Source organism: Melozone crissalis, unplaced genomic scaffold (genome assembly GCF_028551555.1).
Source record: "Melozone crissalis strain CALT ecotype California unplaced genomic scaffold, PUWL_Pcris_2 ptg000108l_1, whole genome shotgun sequence".
In the NCBI taxonomy this organism is placed as follows: domain Eukaryota; kingdom Metazoa; phylum Chordata; class Aves; order Passeriformes; family Passerellidae; genus Melozone; species Melozone crissalis.
In genome coordinates, this window is record NW_026535885.1 from 1,751,969 (window position 1) to 1,768,432 (window position 16,464).

Below are 16,464 nucleotides of genomic sequence, written 5' to 3' on the forward strand. Positions count from 1 at the left end.
CTCCAAAATTCCACTTATAAATACCTAAAGGAGTCACAAGGCCCTGCTGGCACCCCTGAGAAGAACATTGGGAAGATCAACCCATCCACCTCCAACTCATTTGGAGTTGCTCAGTAGCACAGGAAAGAAGAAAGTGACATCTAAAAGCTGCAAAATATTTATAAACTCAAGTGCAAATCTCATGAAATGCTTTTGCAGAAGGAGTTACAAATGAAACTTCAAACCACTGAAAACCAGACCAATTAACACCTCTAAATGCAGAACAAGAACCAGCACAGCCCCTCAGCAGCAAAATCCAATGGGGTTGCACTGGAAGTGCTCAGGAATTCTCTGGAAATTGGATGAGTTGGAATTTGGGGAATTTCTGCAAAAAAAAAGTCAGTCAAAAAATTAAAACAAACATGAGAAGAACTCTGAAAATAAATCTCCATTTCCTTGGTGCTGGCAGCTGGTACCTGATTTCCTTGGCAGGAGCTTTTCAAAGTGAAACCACATCCTCAGAAGGCACCTTGAGAAGGGAGAACATCAAAGTTCCTTGCAGGAATTCTGCCTGGTGCTTCATCCCCTTCTTTGCAAAGCTCCTTCTCCCTGGCCCACCATAAAGGCTGAAGGTTCAACTTCAAACAAAAAAGGAAATTTTCCTCACAAAGTGCAGCACCCACCTTCAATCCTCTCATTTGCACTTCCTGAAATAGCAAGGCAAAACCCCACCAACTTGAGGCAGCCTCAGAAAAATAAGATTAAAACCCAAACTGCTTCAAGGGACTTGGTTATCTGCAGGCCTCAGAGTGCTACAAAGCTTTGCCCCATCTGTGTTTGGGAAAAAAATCCAACTTTGCTGCCTTATTTTGACGTTGTTTATGCACAGGGATGAGCCTAGGAATTCACATTTCTGAACTAGAAAATCACCTGGTTTTCAAGCAAAATCCAACCATGGGGGTCACTCCTGTAAAACCACTGTGCAGAATCTGGTTTGGAGCAGGAGCAGCTGCCTGGCACTGGGTTGTCACCTCTGTCACAGCAAAGTTTAATATTTTCACTGCTCAGCAAGTGACCAGAAGGGCTCCAGTGAAAGCAGCTTGGCCTGGATTCCACCAGAGCTCAGGGAAAGGCCAATTCCCTGGAATTCTGCCCTTCCCAGAGTTCAAACTCCAAGATTTTCCATGCTGCAGCCATGGGAGGGATGTGAATCACAGCTCCTCTCCCCAGCAATCCCAGCCTCCTTCATGAACTGCAGGATCAGCTCCTGCTCTCCCAAAGGAACAACTCCTTGCCAAAAACTGATACTTCTAGAAAGGATTTTTAGAAGTTTTTTTTCCTTGAGAAATCCACGGGTTGTGTGGGAGGAAGGGAGGTTCTCCAAGGCAAACTCTCACTGCACACAGCAGCTCCCATTGTCTGCAGGAAGTGTAGAAGAAATCACAACTTTATTTCACAGATTTTGAGCCTTCCTACATCTCAGCTCCCTCCCTTGGCCTTCTGAGTCAGAGGTGAAACGGGTCATAAAAACAGAGGGAACATTTCCTGCTGCCAGGGGTGCACCTTTCACCCTGAGGAGAGACAAGGACTTGGACAAACTCCCACCCTGAGTCACTCCAGGAAAAGATTTGAGCTCCTGTCCAACAGGGGAAGCCCCAGGGGCACATTAATCCCACCAAATCTTTGGAGGAATTTATCCCAGTGCCTCAGCATCCAGCCCAGGGCTCAGAGGCCTTTTGGCCTGAGGAAAGGGGGCTGGAGAAGCTCAGCTGTCATGGGACAGTGCTTTAAATCCTTTAAAAATATGACTTTTTTCTCCTTGGGCACATCCTCATTCCTTCCACAGCAGTCAAGACCAAACTACAGATTTATGATGAGGTTTTCAGGCAGGTTCCACTCATTTAGGAACCAGGAGTTCTGATTATTTCAGCTTTGCCATTAGAAAATTCCCTGGACCAGAAATTTCCCACTCTGAACCTAGAGAAGTTCCTACTCTCCTCACCATAAACTTAGAAATCCACTTTACCAATTCTTACTCCATCCCACATCTCTTGAAATGTAGGGCTTGGAGGTGGATTTCATTTGCTTTGAAGTGAAATCTCCCTCCTGAGCTCAGCCACTAAATGGAATTCTTTCCTTTGTGCCAGCACAGCCCCAGCCCTGCACCTTCCCTGCCCACTCTCCATCCAAGCAAAATTAATTTGGGCAGGTAAAAACTGCTTCAAGGTTCAGGATTTTTCCTTCCCCTCAATCAAGAGACCAGAGTCTTTTAAGGCAGAGTCTGCTAGCAAAGAGTTCATTTGTGTTTCACAGATTTGTTTCTCCATCTGTTCCCTGACACTGCTCTCCCTTTCCATCACCTCAAACACACTGTCTGGGTTTTTGAAGATATTGATCTTTGTTATTACAGTAAAACCAGATGGTTTGGGCTTCTTTATAAGGTATTTCCTCCTCCATTCCCTTTGATTCAAGGAAATAATTTATCAGGTTTCTGCCAGGTTGTGAGAAAGTCTGATAATATTTCTGAAAGCATCAAAAACCACCAGCAAGCACACCAAGCCTCAAGGAGAGCTCCTGATGGAGTTCTGGTTAAGGAAAAAAAAATGGATGGAGGTCAGACAGGAGCCAGCTCAGCTTCCCAGAGGTGCCTGGAGCAGTGGAAAGTTCCCTGCCCATGGAACAGGATCATTCTAAAGTCCCTTCCAAGCTGAGCCATTCTGTGATTCTGCTCCAAATAAAAGAGTTTTAGGAGCCTCATTATTCGTGTAGCTGATCCAGCCCCAGAATTGCCAAGGAGGATCTCATCAGGAAGGAAATAATTCCATTTACTGCTGGATAAAGGGCAATAACAAAGTGCAAACACTGACAAATGGTCAGCTGGCAGAAATCTTGTGTGGTCAATTATCAGCCCCCCATTGCCAAGCAGATGCTCAAATCACAGCTCATTTTTACATCTGCTCCAGCACAGCCTCAGCAGCATTTAAATTCCTAGGAGAAGCTGCAAATAAATGAATATATTGGGATTTAACAGCATCTAGAAAGCAGAATGAGAGGAAGCACAAGCTGAGCCACGGGGTTCTCTCCTAACACAATGGAGATGGCTCAATGTCAGAAGTTTATTCTGAATATAAAAGGATTTTTTTCCAACTTGTCAGCGTGACTTTCAGCACTCAATCACCCAACATAAGAATATGTATGAGATATAAAAGAGATATATATGAAAAATGGATTTGATATAGATGGAAGTTGCAGTTATATATGAAAATTCTATTTCCTGCAGCGTGCAGATAAGGGAAAAGATAAAATTTGTCCTGTAGCCAGCTTGGAATTCCCTCAGACAGCACAGCAGCAGGAGCCAGGATCCAAGGAAGAACAGACAGATTACGTAAAAGATGGGACAGCAAAGCAAACATTACCCTGAGACAAATGCCAGGAGATTTGCAACTCAAAGCAGAGCTGAAGATTTGTAGCAGCAATATATTAGTTACAGCTTCCCAGAAGGAATTCCCTTGCTGGCTCTAAACCTGCTGATTTCTCTTTCTTTCTTTCCTTCATGAATTCCTTGGGATTCACTCAGCATTCCTTGGGATCACTCAGCATTTGCCATGCAGGGCACAGCTCACAGGGCACTGCCAGCCCACCCAGGAGCTTTTTTCACCTGGCACAGCCTGGCACAGCCTGGCACAGCCCACGCTGCCTGCTGGGCTGAGCTCCAAGCCTCCAGCTATTTGCAATGAGAAAGGTTTGCACTAATAAGAAAACCAAATTGTGTGCATCACAGACAATGTTCTTCCCCAGCAAAGGAGAGCTCGGTTTCACTTGTCAGCCCGGCTCCTTTAGAGCTCCTTGCCTGATTTTTTGTGACTCACAACATACGTCTTGCATTTTTAATTTGAAAGCAAGAGGAAAACAGGCCATTTTAGCTTTCCCTGCCTGTCCCCTCTGCATTACTTATGCTGGATTCATCCTCTGGAAGCAGCCCTGTGGCGATGCAGCTGCTCCTGCTGCCTGCCTAAGTGCAGGCTCCACACACACAACTGTCAGCTCCTTGTGCCTCACAAGAAATGGCAATTATTGCACCCATGAACACTCTAAATGGCCACAGGGAGCCGTGGCTGGAAGCTACCAGAATGTTTTGGCTCTCAGAATATCCCAGGCTGATGCAGCAGGTTTTAGTATTTGTATTTTTGAGATTTGCCGCTTTAGTGTGTAGTTCTGGGATTCATATTAAGGGATGGTGAGCTCTGTGCACAGAGCAGACAAAACAATTCCTGCTCCAGCTGGGGACCAAGGACAAATGATCCAAATCTCAGGGCCAAGAGCACAAACAATGTGGACTGAAGAGAGAAAAACAATCAGGATGGGACTGCATAACCTAAAGCTGGAATTGAACAATTAATTCCAATATGCAAATATAAAAGTGAGAGAACCCATGACCAGTTGTCCATTTTGTGACCATTTTGGTTCATTTCAGTGCAGCCCTGGCTGGGCTCTTGTGCTGCCCAAGGCCTTTAATAAATCCCTAATTTAGGGATTTATTGAGGCCTTTAATAAATCCCTAATTTATTCTTTAACTCTGTTCTGGGTCAGCCTTCTCCAGGCATAAAGAGGGACAGAAAGCACCTGGAAACACCCCTGGAGCAGAGCCAGAGGAACACCCAGCTCCTGTAATCCAGAAGGTGTCAAAGCCCAAGAACCCTGGGAGCTGAAGGAATACTCTATTTAGCCTCTAAGTTTGGTGTGAGGGGTGTTTCGTACTCCAAATCCAGGCAGGGTGCAGTGCTCTCATCTCCCCTGCTGGTAGGAAGGGAAAAGCTCTCTGAGAACCATTGGTGAGATACCAGCAGGGGTGGTGAAAGGGTTAATTCCTCATGCTGCGACTTTGAAGGGTGAGGGATTTAAATTTTGTCTCTTTTTCCTCTCCCTCTCTCCCCATTTTTTTTTTTTAATTTCTACTCATAACTGTAAAATCTGGGGTGTACATTCTCCTGTGAGTGTTGTAGCAATAATATCCCTAAAATTGTCCCCTGGGATTAGCACTGAGAAACTGGGGAGAGTTTACCAGGGGGGAGTCATTGTTTTTAAAACCCAAACTTAATTAGAATCCCTGAAAAGATCTGGCACCACCCCCAGCCCCCAGGAGCTGAAATCCAAACCTCTCTGCAATCCCAACACCTTCCCTTCCACACCCCCACAGGCAGAGGCTCTTGGATGACACCACTGAGCCAACACAGAGAAAGTGTCAAAAATAAATCTAAATCTAAATCTCAGCATTTGAGCTCAAGATTCTCCCAGTCTGAGTCTAAATCTCAGCACTTGAGCTCAATTCTCCCAGTCTGAGTCCAAATCCCAGCACTTGAGCTCAATTCCCCCAGTCTGAATCCAAATTTCAGCACTTGAGCTCAATTCCCACAGTCTGAGTCCAAATCCCAGGATTTGAGCTCAATTTCCCCAATGTGAGTCTAATTCTCAGCACTTGAGCTCAATTTCCACAGTCTGAGCCTAAATTTCAGCATTTGAGCTCAAGATTCCCACAGTCTCAGTCTGAATCCCAGCTCTTGAGCTCAATTCCCTCATTCTGAGTTCAAATCTCAGCACTTGAGCTCAAGATTCCCCAGTCTGAATCCAAATTTCAGCATTTCAGCTCAATTCTCCCAGTCTGAGTCTAAATCCCAGCATTTGAGCTCAATTCCCCCAGTCTGAGTCCAAATTTCAGCATTTGAGCTCAATTCCCCAGTGTGAGTCTAAATCTCATCACTTGAGCTCAAGATTCCCCCAGTCTGAATCCAAATTTCAGCACTTAAGCTCAACTCCCCCAGCCTGAGTCTAAATTTCAGCACTTGAATTCAAGATTCCCCCAGTCTAAATCCCAGCATTTCAGCTCATGATTTCCCCAGTCTGAGTCCAAATTTCAGAATCTGAGCTCAAGATTCCCACAGTCTAAATCCCAGCACTTGAGCTCAAGATTCCCCCAAGTCTGAATCCAAATCCCAGCACTTGAGCTCAATTCTCCCAGTCTGAGTCCAAATCTCAGCATTTCCCTTCAATTCCCCCAGTGTGAGTCCAAAATTCAGAATTTGAACTCAAGATTCCTCCAGTCTGAATCCAAATTTCAGCATTTGAACTCAATTCCTCCAGTCTGAGTCTAAATCCCAAAATTTGAGCTCAATTCCTCCAGTCTGAGTCTAAACCCCAGAATTTGAGCTCAATTCCCCAGTCTGAGCCCAAATCTCAGCACTTGAGCTCAGGATTGCCCCAGTCTGAATCCAAATTTCAGCATTTGAGCTCAGGATTGCCCCAGTGTGAGTTTCAGGGAGGTGGAGCAGTCCTGGAGGTGGCACTCAGTGCTCTGGGCTGGTGATAAGGTGGGAACTCCACGTTCTGGAGGTTTTTGCAAAGTTGATGATTCTGGGATAGTTGTGAACTGACAAACCCAAATTCATCCCCAACAAAACAAGGCAAAGCTCTGCTTTTCCCAAGGAATACAAACCTGCTTTGGTATTTTCCTGATTTCCTGATTTTTCACACCAAACCCTTTCACAACATTTCCCAGCTATCTGTAAAACTCCTCAGAGCCAGCCAGGCTGATTCCTGTGCAGGAATTTTGTGCGTGGCGGTGCACAAATTATCACAGACATTTTTTTATTCCCCTCTGGAAACAAACACACTCCAAATAAAGAACTCAAGTCCAGCCAGGAGCTGAATTTTCCCTCCCCACCAGCCTCATCCCCTCCCACCTGGGGGTTACCTGAGGTAATAGCCACACTTTTCCTCACTTGGATTGGCACAGCCTGGAGAGAAACGTCTCCTTTGCTCAGGCTGTGCTTCCGAAATGCAGCTCCGTTGTTTTGGCCTTGAAAATAATAAATTGTGTTAATTTTATTTTTAGGTTATTTGTTAAATGAGGTTACAGTTCACAGAGAGGGCGAAGAGCCCTGCAGAACTATGGCAGATGTGTCATTCTTGTGGCACTGTTTTTTTAGGGATGGGAAAAAAATGAAAGAATTGATTTGAGCAAAGCTGCAAAGATCAACCACGCCGAGAGCAAAGCAGCTGAGCCACCCAGCGGGTCACTGCCCTGCTGACCACAACGGGAGCTCTCAAAAGCACAAAAATCTCTTTTTTTCACACGACAGCGACACAATTCCTCCCCAGAATGAGGGGGAAAGCCCCGATGTGGCGCCTCCAGGAGCGGGGAAGAGCAGGAGCAGCATCCCGAGCGCTCTGCTGCTGCCACCTGCAGGGAACGGCAGCGGGAGGAGCAGCCAGGGAGGCACAAACATCCCCTCTCCTGCCTGCGAACCAAAACTGCCTCACCCCCACCTCCTTTCCCACTTCCCGATGTTCTTTCCCCTCTTCCAGGGTGAAATATTTATTATTTCTCCACTATTTCAATGCGATTTAATTTAGAAATAAACCCAGTGGCGGAGGAAACAGCTGGGATGGTTTTTTAAAGTGCAGATTTCCTAAGAAATTACCTTTCTTCCTCCTCCTGTGGGACAGGAATTACTTTGCCACTTTTCTGGCACTGGGTGGCTCTTCCTGCCCACTCTGGCCTACAGCTGTGTCCCTTAACTGGAAAGGGAAGGAAAAAAGGGGATTAACACCTAATAAAACTTTTCCATGTACATTTTGCTTTTAGAGTTATATAAAAATCCACTTGAAAAACCTCCCCTGTATCAACACAGCACTTGTGTGCACATGGACAAATCCAAAGGGATGGGATTAAAACCATTCAAGTTGCAAGAATGAAGATGGGAGTTTACTTTAGTGCTGCCTGGTGGCTGCTCAGCTCCTCTGGATTCCCCTTCAGCATCCTCTGGAGAGCCTGATTTCCTTGACAAACAGCTCAGTGTTGCTTTGGGAAGTTCTTTTTTGGGTGGAAGTCCAGATGCTGGACTCTGATCCCCTGTGCCCTGGCCACAGGGAGGGCTGGATGAGGGCAGGGATTTCCCCAGGCTTTCCTGGCCTTTAGGCATCACCCTTTCTGAGGATTTCTCAGCAATGCAGCTCCCAGCAGCTGTGGAATATCCCAAGCAATCATCTATCATGGCATCCAAAGTTTCTCTTTCCAGGTTGTTTTCCTCCAGAGCCTCCTCAGCACAGGCAGCAGCAAAGGGGCTCAGGCTCAGCAGCTCCTGCAGGTCAAGGTCCAGCTCCTGCTGCAGCCTCTGAGCCCCATCCAGAGCAGAAACGCCACTCAAAACTCCAGGATCACACCCAGAGCTGCCTGAGGGATGCTCCCGAGGCTCCTCTGCCTCCTGGGTGGCCTCACTGAGTGACATCCCCTGCTCGCTCTTCCCGCTCTCACTTTGGCTCACGTGGCTCTCACCAGGGAGGTTCTGCTGCTGCTCAGCCTCCATGGAATCATCAGCCAAGATTTCCTGGATCTCCTCCTCGGTGTAATCAAAGGGAGAATTGCCTTTCTCACTGCCTGACAGCTCCAGCAGGGAATCATCCAGCTCGCTGTCGTCGAAGCACCTGCTGATGTCCAGGGAAATGGCCACATCATCGTACTTGGCCACGGCAAAACTGGCCCCAAGCTCGTCCTGCACGCTCTCATCCAGGAGCAGGGAGCAGCCGGAGCCTGGGGAAGGGAGCAGAGCGCTCCCTGCAGGGTTTGGGGTGCTGCAGTCACGGCTCAGCACGCAGGCTTTCTTGGCTGACTGCAGGGCCTGCACCTGCGCCGTGGAATCCGAGAGCCTCTTGGCCCTGGGGGCTGGATCCTGCCTGAGGCCCTGCTGGAGCCCGGGGGAGGGAGGGCAGCTCTCTGCCATGGCTCTGTGCCTTCCTGCAGCTCTGCTTCCAGCTCTACAGGCTCAGCTGCTGCTGCTGCTGCTGGCCTTTGATCAGCCCTTCCACAGGAGGGATCAGCAGGAGTCAGCTCCAACCTGCCAGCAAAAGCAACGGCCTCAGTGAAAGGAGCTCAGCTGGAATTTAGCAAAACCACCGCAATTTGATCTCTGTTCTTGGCTGTTTTAGGTCCCAACCGATCCTTGATCCTGAGTGTTCCCTCAAGCAGGAAACCCCAATGATTGGAAACCCCCTCTCCTCCCAAAGTGCTGCCAGTCCCACAGCAGAATCCCAAATCACAGCTTTAAACTGCAGAACACGCCTGAGGCACGAAATAAAACCTCCAAGTGTCTCAACCCCCACCTCCGCCCTTCAGAGATACAAATAAACACATTATTTTAAAAAATATCTTTTTTTGGCTTGGGAAAAATTGAGCAAAGGAAGAGGAACCCTGTCAGGGGATTAGTCATTGAGACACTCACACAAAATCCTTCATTTGGGTGTAGCCCTGGCTGGGCTCTTGTGCTGCCCAAGGTGGATCCATTGAGGCCTTTTAATAAATCCCTGCTTTATTCTTTAATTTTGTCTAGCCTCTGTTTTAGGCCTTTACAAGGCATCATCTGTGCCAGGACCTCACCGCCCTCACAAAGAGGAATTTTCCCCAATATCCCCTCTCCCCCAGCAGTGGGAGCCATTCCTGTGTCCTGTCCCTCAGGCCCTTGTCCCACATCCACCTTGGAGCCCCTTTAAACACCAAAACCCTCACTTGGCTCATCCTGGAGCCTTTCCCTGTGCAGATTAAAACCTCAGGAGGCAGCACCGCCCCGCTCTCCCTTCACCGAGGCTTTGAAGCCAACACCGCCTCCGTGAGGGAGCCGCCCGTCCCTCAGCGGCACCGCCCAACCGGCACCTCAACGGCACCGCCCCAAGGCGGGGCCCAGCCCGCCCCGCCCCCGGCTCCTCCTCCCCGCCCACCCCAACACAAGGAGCTCCCCGAGCCCCTGAAAAAAAGGGATAAAAGCGCCCAAAATAAACGAGGGAGAATTAAACTGCGCTGAGGCAAAACAGCGACCGCGGCCCCGTCGGGCCTGGCGGGAAAGGCGCTCACCCGCCGCCATCTTAACGGCGCCAAGGCCACGCCCACACGAGCGCGAGGCGCCCTCTGATTGGCGGAGCGAGGGCTCCTCGCCGCGCGAAGCGCTCTCTGATTGGAGGAGCGCGCCCCTCTCCCATCCCGCATCGGCAGCTCGGCGCTCGGCGGGCCTCAGGCGCGGCAGTCGAGCGCCGAGCGGGGCTGATGCAACCCGGGGCAGGTCGGTGGGACCGGGCGGGGAACCGGGGAGGGAAACGGGGGAGAACCGGGCGGAACCGGGGCTCCGGTAACCGTGTGTCCTGCCCTGCAGCCGCCGCCATGGAGCCCGCGCCCGGCCCGCAGGAGAAATATCAGCTCATCACGCGGAACCTGCAGGTACCGGGAGGCGGATGGGGCCGGGGCGGTGGCATCGGGGCTGGGCCGGGAGGACGAGTGGCGGTGTCGGGGCTGGATCTGAGGGACGAGCGGGGATGGGCCGGGGTCGGGTGGAGGAACTGGGGCTGGATCTGAGGGATGAGAGGGGCTGGATCGAGGTTGAGCGGAGGAATCGGGGCTGGGCGGTTTGGTTTTGGCTGGAGCGGGGGCGATTGGGGCAGGATGGGGTCCAGGTACCGGAGGGAATACGGCAGGATTGGGGTCCGAGAGGGGGAACGGGGCAGGATCGGGGCGTGGGGAGGCCGGGATCGGGGGAATCTGAGGCAGGGCAAGCCTGGGTACCCGGCGTGTGGGATTTGTCCCATCGGGATGTGTCCCCTGGGATGTGTCCCATCGGGATGTGTCCCTGTAGTTCCCTGTGTTCTGTCCCCTGGGATTTGTCCCCTGGGATGTGTCCCTGCAGTTCCCTGTGTTTTGTCCCCTGGGATGTGTCCCCTGGGATGTGTCCCATCGGGATGTGTCCCTGTAGTTCCCTGTGTTCTGTCCCCTGGGATGTGTCCCCTGGGATGTGTCCCCTGGGATGTGTCCCTGCAGCTCCCTGTGTTCTGTCCCCTGGCAGGAGGTGCTGGGCGAGGAGAAGCTCATGTCCATCCTGAAGGAACGAGAACTGAAGATCTACTGGGGCACGGCCACCACGGGCAAGCCCCACGTGGCCTATTTCGTGCCCATGTCCAAGATCGCCGATTTCCTCAAGGCTGGCTGCGAGGTGGGCACTACCACCCTGCTGGGTGCCACCTGCAGCTGGCAGGGACGGCTCCCCTGACCCTGCTGTCCCCTGTCCTAGGTGACAATCCTCTTTGCTGACCTCCATGCCTACCTGGACAACATGAAGGCTCCGTGGGAGCTGCTGGAGCTGCGGACCCGGTACTATGAGCAGGTCATCAAAGCCATGCTGGAGAGCATCGGGGTGCCCCTGGAGAAACTCAGATTTGTCCGGGGCACCGATTACCAGCTCAGCAAGTGAGTCCTGGGCAGCCAGGGGGGCCCTGGGAGGCTGGGCTAGGACAGGGGTGGATGGAGTTAAAGAATAAAGTAGGGATTTATTAGAAGTATCTAATATTGTGTATATATATATATATAATATTATTTATAATACAGTATTATCCTTAAAAGTAAGGATTTATTAGAAGTATCTAATATTGTGTGTGTGTCTATATATAATACAGTGTTATCCTTAAAAGTAAGGATTTATTAAAAGTATCTAGTATTGTGTGTGTGTCTATATATAATACAGTGTTATCCTTAAAAGTAAAGATTTATTAGAAGTATCTAATATTGTGTATATATATATCTAATATTATTATATATAATGCAGTGTTATCCTTAAAAGTAAGGATTTACTAGAAATATCTAATATTGTGTATATATATATATATCTAATATTATATAGAATACAGTATAAGTAAGGATTTATTAGAAGTATCTAATATTGTGTATATATATATCTAATATTATATATAATACAGTGTTATCCTTAAAAGTAAGGATTTATTAGAAGTATCTAATATTGTGTATATATATATCTAATATTATATATAATACAGTGTTATCCTTAAAAGCAAGGATTTATTAGAAGTATCTAATATTATATATATATACACATATGCACACATACAAATTATTATATATTATTTATTATTATTTATTAATAATTAACTCTATATTTTATATATGTATCTAATACTATTATATATAATACAATATTATCCCTGAAAGTAGGCATTTATTAGAAGTATCTAATACTGTGTGTGTATATATGCATATATTAAAAATATATTATATTATTAATAATAATAATTTTATATATTTATATATGTATCCAATACAGTTATATATAATATAGTATTTTTCCTAAAAGTAGGCATTTATTAGAAGTATCTAATATTTTATATCTATAAATATAGATATATGTAAGATACATATGTGTATATATGTTATATATATAGATAGATATAGATTTTCGTAATATATAAATATAGAAATATCTTATACTATTAAACATAATATGGTATTATCCCTAAAAGTAGGGATTTATTAGAAGGCCTCAATATATCCACCTTGGGCAGCACAAGAGCCCAGCCAGGATTGCACCCAGGATGAACCAAAATGGACACCTGGTCACGAGGTCTCTCACTTTTATAAGTTCTGCTCCATTTCCATATTGCAGTTAATGGTCCAATTCCAGCTTTAGCCCATGAAGCCCAATCCTTCTTCAGCCCACATTGTTTGTGCTCTTGGCCCTGAGATTTGGATGATTTATCCTTGGTCCGCAGCTGGAGCAGGAATTGTTTTGTCTCCCTGCTCTGCCCGTGGTGACAGTGGTGGCCCAGGAGCAGCTGTCAGGGCTGTCCCCATGCCCGGTGTGCCCAGGAGCAGCTCTCAGGGCTGTCCCCATGCCCGGTGTGGCCAGGAGCAGCTCTCAGGGCTGTCCCCATGCCCGGTGTGCCCAGGAGCAGCTCTCAGGGCTGTTCCCATGCCCACTGTGCCCAGGAGCAGCTCTCAGGGCTGTCCCCATGCCCCTGGTGACAGTGCTGTCCTCACAGGGAGTACACCCTGGACGTGTACCGCCTCTCCTCCGTGGTGACGCAGCACGACGCCAAGAAGGCCGGGGCAGAGGTGGTCAAGCAGGTGGAGCATCCCTTGCTGAGTGGTTTGCTCTACCCAGGCCTGCAGGTGAGGCAGGGGTGGTGGCCAGGGAGGTGCTGGCACAGCCAGGGCCACGGGGGTGTTGGGGGCAGAGTGCCACCAAGGTCGTTGTTGTTCACCCCAGTGTCACAGCTGGCGGTGGCACAAAGGCTGGCCTGAGCACAGAGCAAACAGTCTGGAATGTTCCTGACTTTCCCTGGCTGGGAGTGGCCCAGGAGGGGCTGAGGGACAGGCCAGGAGTGTTCTGGTCCAGCCTCCAGGCTCTGTGTCTCTCCACAGGCGCTGGATGAGGAATATCTCAAGGTGGACGCACAGTTTGGAGGGGTGGATCAGAGGAAGATCTTCACCTTTGCAGAGAAGGTCAGGAATGGGGGATTTCTGCCAGACTGGGGCCTCAGGGAGAGCTTGGCCACTCCCAAATCCATTGGGAGAAGTGTGTGGGATTTTGGTTGATGTTACAGCTCTCTGTGCTGCTCCTGTGCTCTGTGCAGCCACACATCCCTGGCTGTGACTCTGCCCTTCCTGGGTGCTGTTACCCCAGATCCCAAAGTTACCTGGAGCCAGGAGCAAACAGGAATTGGGAATTAAAGCTGAATCAGGCTTGGATCTAACTTGCTTCCTTGTGTTTTCCCAGTACCTCCCTTCCCTGGGCTATGCCAAGCGTGTCCATCTGATGAACCCCATGGTTCCTGGGCTGACAGGCAGCAAAATGAGCTCGTCAGAAGAGGTTGGTCCTGGGTCTGACTGTGCTCAGGGGGCTCAGGGGGGACAGCTTGGTGGCTGGGGGCTGAGAGGGGACCACCCCAGGGGAGGTGAGCTCTTCCTCACCATTCACATGGGGTTCTAAGAAGGTGCAGCAACTCCAGCATGAGTTTGTAAAAGCTTGGGTGGAGGGCTGAGGAAATCTCTTGCTGCAGGACTCCAAGATTGATCTTCTGGACCGCAAGGAGGACGTGAAGAAGAAGCTGAAGAAGGCTTTCTGTGAGCCAGGGAACGTGGAGAACAATGGTGTCCTCTCCTTCATCAAGCACGTCCTCTTCCCCCTCAAATCAGGTGAGGGGGTCCCCACACTGGGGTGTGGATAGGAGGAGGGGACAGGAGTGTGTCCCCTAAAACAAGGCTGTCCCTGAGTGCCACCTGCCCAGCCCCTGCTCTTGGGCAGGGTGGGGTAGGTGGTTTAGCTGAGCCTTGAGTTAATCTGAGCTTTGAAACCTGTTTTGTCCCAGAGTTTGTGGTCCTGCGAGAGGAGAAATGGGGAGGAAACAAAACCTACACAGCCTACGAGGCCCTGGAGAAGGATTTTGCTGAGCAGGTGAGTGCTGGGAGGGACTGAACCTTCTGCCTGAGGTTCCTGGGAGCACTGGGAGATGGAAATCTGCACTGGGAGGTGTGGAGTGTGGCCTGGTAGTGTGGGATGCTCCCAGGCAGGAGAGCCTGGGGGAGAGAGGCTGAGTGAAGGCTGTGAGGTCAGGACAGCACCACATCAGCCACATCCTGCAGCAGAGCAGCACTTTAACCCTTCCTAGCTGTTCCCTGCAGAGGCTGGAGGCAGAAGCATCCAGAAACTTCTGATGTCCAAGGGGAATCAGGTCAAGGGTTTGGGATTCATCTTCCCACCCTGTTTGGTCTCTGTGGCCTCAGACAGGAACATTTTTGTCCTGACAGGTTGTGCACCCTGGAGACCTGAAGAACTCTGTGGAAGTGGCCCTGAACAAACTGCTTGACCCCATCAGGGAGAAATTCAACTGCCCAGAGCTGAAGAAGCTGAGCAGTGCTGCATATCCCACCCCATCCAAAGCCAGTAAGGAGGGGCTGGGAGCCTGGGGAAGTGGGGTCCTGGGAGCTCAGGGAAATGGGGCTCTGGCCATGCAGGGCTGAGTGGGACAGAGAAAAGTTTTGAAGCTCCAGACTCAAAAGCAGCCGTGGAGAGCATGGGGGAAGGTGAGGAAAGCCAGCACAGGAGGGACTCTGCTCTCTGGTATAGGGACAAGGATGGAATTCCCTGCAGTGAATTCCCACCAGGGCCTGCATTTGGGGCTGAGCACCTGCCTGGGTTTGTGCTGAGTGCTGTGACCATTCCCTTCACCCTTCAGAGCCTGGAGAGAAGGGAACCAAGAACTCAGAGCCAGAGGACGTGATCCCATCCCGGCTGGACATCCGTGTGGGCAAAGTGATCAGCGTGGAGAAGGTATGGGGAGGGAGAGGGGAGCAACCCTGCCACGTGGTGACATTTGGGGTGTGCCTGGTGGGGCTGGCACCTTTTCTGCCACCCCATTCCCACCCCTGCTCCCCCTGGCAGCACCCAGATGCCGACAGCCTGTACGTGGAGAAGATCGACGTGGGCGAGGCCGAGCCCCGCACCGTGGTCAGCGGCCTGGTGCACTTTGTCCCCAAGGAGCAGCTGCAGGACAGGCTCGTGGTGCTGCTCTGCAACCTCAAACCCCAGAAGATGAGAGGGGTGGAGTCGCAGGGCATGGTGCTGTGTGCCTCCAGGTGAGGGACACGGGGGACACCGGGGCTGGACCAGCCCTCCCGCCTCAGGGGCAGCACCCTGGGGTGACCCTGGTGTCTCCACACCTCTCCTTAGTGTGGGGGAGCCCCGTCAAGTGGAGCCCCTGGACCCCCCAGCCGGGTGCTGTGCCGGGGAGCGTGTCTACGTGGAGGGCTACGAGGGTGGGGAGCCCGACGAGGAGCTCAAACCCAAGAAAAAAGTCTTTGAGAAGCTGCAGGTGAGGCCTGGGAGTGGCTGTAGCTCCACCTCTGGGTGATTCCAGATGTTACTGTGGAGGAGATGAACCCTCCCAGGGCTGACCCTGCTCCCTGTTGTGCTCCCCAGGCCGATTTCTGCATCTCTGAGGATTGTGTCGCGCAGTGGAAGCAGAGAAACTTCCTGACCAAGCTGGGCACTGTCTCCTGTAAAAGCCTCAGGGGTGGCAGCATCAGCTAACAAGTGCCAGGGCTGCTCTGGTGCCTCCTGCAGCTCAGCCAGGCTCCTCCCAGTCATCTCCCCACCAGTGCTCGGCCCTGGGGGCTCTGGGACTGAACCTGCAGCCTCTCACCCAGAGCTGCCTCCATCATCCATCCCCCTGGGCCCCTGGGGACTGACTGGAGGTGCCACCACACGCAAGGGACTCATGTGACTCATCCCCATGGCCTTGGGGCCACCCAGCTGTGCCACAGACTGGACTCCCTGCCCGCCTGGGTGCCACGTGTGGCTGCTGTGGTGAGAGCAGAAGGGAAAAGCTGCTTCTCCAACCTTGTGCTGCTGCTACCAGAGCTGGGGACAGCCCAGCAAGGCCCCATCCCCTGCTCCACCCCCAGCCCAGGCAGCACCCATGGGGCTGTCCTGAGCCTGTGAGGGGTGTGGGCCTTAAACACTGACTCGGGAACCATCTGTCTGTCATAAAACCCAATAAAATGTCGAGCTGACTGCACGTGGCTGTGCGCATCTGTCCAGGGGAGCTGGCAGCCAGCCCTGCTCCAGGGTTTTATTGGGCAGTGGTGCTGGGAGCCAGCCC

General features: G+C 50.6%; 1 protein-coding gene across 1 annotated transcript; it reads left to right on the forward strand.

Annotated features, from left to right (window-relative positions):
- Positions 1–10,011: 10,011 nt before the first annotated feature.
- On the forward strand, positions 10,012–16,380 carry YARS1 (tyrosyl-tRNA synthetase 1). Its single transcript, XM_054292237.1, has 14 exons — positions 10,012–10,085; positions 10,176–10,240; positions 10,860–11,006; positions 11,085–11,260; positions 12,844–12,973; positions 13,226–13,306; positions 13,581–13,673; positions 13,864–13,999; positions 14,173–14,258; positions 14,612–14,747; positions 15,040–15,134; positions 15,246–15,439; positions 15,534–15,675; positions 15,783–16,380. Exons 1-14 carry the CDS (start codon positions 10,070–10,072, stop codon positions 15,891–15,893), a joined length of 1,608 nt encoding a protein of 535 aa, XP_054148212.1. The 5' UTR covers positions 10,012–10,069; the 3' UTR covers positions 15,894–16,380.
- The last annotated feature ends 84 nt before the right edge of the window (positions 16,381–16,464 follow it).